General features: G+C 48.2%; 2 protein-coding genes across 2 annotated transcripts in view; both read left to right on the forward strand.

Annotated features, from left to right (window-relative positions):
• LOC139025213 (uncharacterized) overlaps nucleotides 1-968 on the forward strand; it is an 8416-nt gene extending 7448 nt beyond the window's left edge. The window contains exon 2 of the mRNA XM_070440283.1: nucleotides 331-968. Within this exon, the coding sequence (XP_070296384.1) occupies nucleotides 331-968 (638 nt within the window). The remainder of the gene's footprint in view (nucleotides 1-330) is intronic.
• A 624-nt stretch (nucleotides 969-1592) lies between these two features.
• Nucleotides 1593-4225, forward strand: part of LOC139025214 (uncharacterized) — a 5577-nt gene continuing 2944 nt past the window's right edge. Inside the window, exon 1 of the mRNA XM_070440284.1 lies at nucleotides 1593-1596. Coding sequence (XP_070296385.1) covers nucleotides 1593-1596 — 4 coding nt within the window. The remainder of the gene's footprint in view (nucleotides 1597-4225) is intronic.

Here is a 4225-nt window from a genome sequence, read left to right on the forward strand (position 1 = left end):
TGAAACCCCAGTCCCTTACAGCCTCTGACCCCAGCCCTACAGCCTCCGACCCCAGTCCTTACAGCCTCTGACCCCAGCCCTTACAGCCTCCGACCCCAGCCCTTACAGCCTCTGACCCCAGTCCTCTACAGCCTCTGACCCCAGTCCTTACAGCCTCTGACCCCAGTCCTTACAGCCTCCGACCCCAGTCCTTACAGCCTCCGACCCCAGCCCTTACAGCCTCCGGACCCCAGCCCTATCAGCCTCCGACCCCAGTCCTTACAGCCTCTGACCCCAGTCCTTACAGCCTCTGACCCCAGTCCTTACAGCCTCTGACCCCAGTCCTTACAGCTCCGACCCCAGTCCTTACAGCCTCTGACCCAGCCCTTACAGCTCTGACCCCAGCCCTTACAGCCTCTGACCCCAGTCCCTTACAGCCTCTGACCCCAGCCGTTACACCTCCGACCCCAGTCCCTTACAGCCTCCGACCCCAGTCCCTTACAGCCTCCGACCCCAGCCCTTACAGCCTCCGACCCCAGTCCCTTACAGCCTCCGACCCCAGCCTACAGGCTCCGACCCAGCCCTACAGCCTCCGACCCCAGTCCTTACAGCCTCGACCCCAGTCCTTACAGCCTCCGACCCCAGCCCTTACAGCCTCCGACCCACCCTTACAGCCTCCGACCCCAGCCCTTGCCTTCGCCCCACCTACACCTCCGACCCCAGCCCTTACAGCCTCGACCCCAGTCCTTACAGCCTCGACCCCAGCCCTTACAGCCTCCGACCCCAGCCCTTACAGCTCCGACCCCAGCCCTTACAGCCTCCGACCCCAGCCCTTACAGCCTCCGACCCCAGTCCTTACAGCCTCCGACCCCAGTCCTTACAGCCTCCGACCCCAGTCCCTTGCTGCCTCCGACCCCAGCCCTTACGCCTCCGACCCCAGCCCTGCTTGCCTCCGACCCCAGCCCTTACAGCCTCCGACCCCAATCTAAGAGTAGAATTATAATAAAGCTTTTTACTCTCTCAATGATCACATAATAATCTAGGATCATAATCTAGGATCCACACAACTAAATGATGATCTAGGATCCATACAACTAAATGATGATCTAGGATCCACACAACTAAATGATGACTAGGATCCACACAACTAAATGATGATCTAGGATCCACACAACTATAATGATGATCTAGATCCACACAACTAAATGATGATCTAGGATCCACACAACTAAATGATGATCTAGGATCCACACAACTTTGAATTGGGGTCTGGGAATAACCGCACAATCTAGACTGCTCAATTACGAGACAATCATCTAATTGATTCAGAGATTACAAAATAACAAGGATCCAGGATCATTCCCCACTTGGTAAAACCAGGGCTTGGCGCGAGAGAGAGGGCAGAGGAGCTCAGGAAGTCCCAGAGGCAGGGAGAGGGAGGCAGCCAAGGTGTGTGTGCACTATTTTTAGTTTCCCTGATGTCTGTCTCCTACTCAGACAGCTGTTTGAGCACTCAAACACTAAATTACTAAGAGACTGCCACGGCAGGGCTTCAGCAGCCCCACAGTCAACACGAAGCAAAGGCATCTCCCGTGTTCAAAGGGAGTTCAGAGATGGGTAGGTACAGAAGAACTGTTTCAATTTTGATGGGATGGAGAGAGTGTGTGTGTGAGAGAGAGAAAGAGAGAGAGTGTGTGTGTGTGTGGGGGGGATAACTCATACAAACACACACCCACCCCCCCAACCGACACAAATAAACCACAGCATGAGTTTGAAAAACTCTTTGTAAACTACCTGCTGGGTCAGGTTGAGCTACTATGCTGTTACAGATGTCAGCTCTTAATTTGACCTGTTTTGTRGCAYGAGGAAAATAATCCCGCAACAGGAGGATATGAATATCTGAATAAATATTTCGAATGGCCTCCAGGGGGCAGCTTGAAGCGGTGTTTGTATACAATGTAGTACCGTACCTACATTGTACCTTAGACTGGAGGTCAGCTCAAGTAACATATGTTTCAGAAGTACTTGCACTCAAACCATGAAAAGGAATAAATATCTTCTTAGTTTAATCTATATCTTCTTAGTTTAATCCATATTCAAAAGCATAATTTCTTTTTTTTTTGGGGGGGGGGGTTTGGGCCTTGTGCCTTCATCTGAGTTGTACAAAGGAAGACAAGAGAAGAGACACGGACTTAAGTACACACACCTGCTGTGAGTAACAAGCTGGTGTAGACATCTAATTGATTAGATACCAGCGAATGGGGAGTCGAGGTATATTAGCATAGAAATGTGTAGTAGAAAAATATACAAAATGGACAATTCAAATGTCACATATGATTTAAGTAAGACACAACGGTATTGGCTACATAGCAATATCATAAACAAATAGATCGGTACTGTACTCAAGCGTAAAGCTCAAAGAGGGCAGGGCGGTGGACTGATTACAATAAATMGATGTATTTTTCGTTAGGAAAAATGTTTTTTTAATATATATATTTTTGTATTATATGTTCAAGGCAAGCAATAGTCTGAATAAATGAATGGTGCCTCGGTGCCAGGGTGGTGCAGCGTTTATTTTTTACAGGGGGGGGGGCAATTCCAGTCCTCGAGGCCCTGATTGGTGTCACAGCTTTGCCCCAGCCCCAGCCAACACCCCCGACTCCAATAATCACGATCTTCAGTTTAGAATGCACTTTGATTAATCAGCTGTGTTTGTTAGGGGACGGAGAAGAAGTGCGACACCAATCAGGCTCCCGAGGACTGGAGTTGCCCATCCCTGCGGCACAGTCGCTGACCCCGGCACACATATGTCAGAGTCGGCGTGGGTTGCAGTCCAGCCCACTCACCATCCCAGTCTCTCCAACACTGTATTTTCAATAAAAGCTCAAAAATTACGAATGGAGCGGGACTGCCCCACTCCTTAAAAAATACCTTTCAGAATGAATAAATCGTTGCAAAAAATGTAAAATAAAAACTGTTGTCACTATGGGGTATTGTGTGTAGATTGATGAGGAAAAAAAATAATTGAATACATTTTAGAATAACATAAACCACATCAAACTCTCTGTATAGTGCAGTCCACTTTAGTGCACTACATAGGGAATAGGATGCAATTTGGGATGCAAAAAACATTGTCAATCCAGATCCAAGTATGTAACTTAGGTCATTGAATGGAAGAATAAAAACGGTCTGTTTTTACACTTTAAGACGGGTTATTTTATCTCATTTATTCATCACATCACCATCAATATTTATTACACAATGTGCCTGCCTGCCTCCCTGCCTACCTGCCTGCCTGCCTGCCTGCCTGCCTGCCTGCCTGCCGCAACTAACTGTGGGCGGAGAGAGAAACTACTGTGCAGCTGTGAAGTAGCTCTCTGCTGCAGATAGATGTTAGGAAGGTGCTGGCTACGGACCACCTGCGTACGCACACACACCACCCTCCCCTCACACCTACTCTTCCACTCAGCCTGCTGCCCGCCACATCTGTTCTTTCTAAATTAGATTGCAGCCAGGCTTTCAGACCTGATTAACTGGCCCAGGAATGAAAAGTCAACTTACTGTAAACCATAAGCACAATGCTCTGTTATCTCCATTCCTGAGATGCGGAGAGAGAGAGAGAAAGAGAGAGAGAGGGGGGGGTCTGCTCACCAACCAAGAATTCACAAAATGAGACAACCAAATTGAGACTCCGCATTCAGAATTCTGCAAAAATGTCCTCAGTGTACAACGTAAAACACCAGATAATGCATGCAGGGCAGAATTAGGCCGATACCCACTAATGATCAATTACCAGAAAAGAGCTGTTAAATTCTACAACCACCTAAAAGGAAGCGATTCCCAATCCTTCCATAACAAAGCCATCACCTACATAGAGAATAACCTGGAGAAGAGTCCCCTAAGCAAGCTGGTCCTGGGGCTCTGTTCACAAACACAAACAGACCCCACAGAGCCCCAGGACTTCTTCTAGTTTGCTCTGTTTTTTGTTAATTCTTTCCAATGGTGTCCGCAACACAATTAGACCCAACCAAATGATGAGAAACAAAAAAGATAATTACTTGACACTTTGGAAAGAATTAACAAAAAAACCAGAGCAAACTAGACACTGCATCTCAGTGCTAGAGGCTTAACTACAGACACTGGTTCGATTCCAGGCTGTATCATAACCGGCCGTGATTGGGAGTCCCATTGGCCCAGCGTCGTTTGGGTTAGGGTCTGACCGGGGTAGTGTCACGGCTGTTGAAAG

Source organism: Salvelinus sp. IW2-2015, unplaced genomic scaffold (genome assembly GCF_002910315.2).
Source record: "Salvelinus sp. IW2-2015 unplaced genomic scaffold, ASM291031v2 Un_scaffold2375, whole genome shotgun sequence".
Lineage (NCBI taxonomy): Eukaryota > Metazoa > Chordata > Actinopteri > Salmoniformes > Salmonidae > Salvelinus > Salvelinus sp. IW2-2015.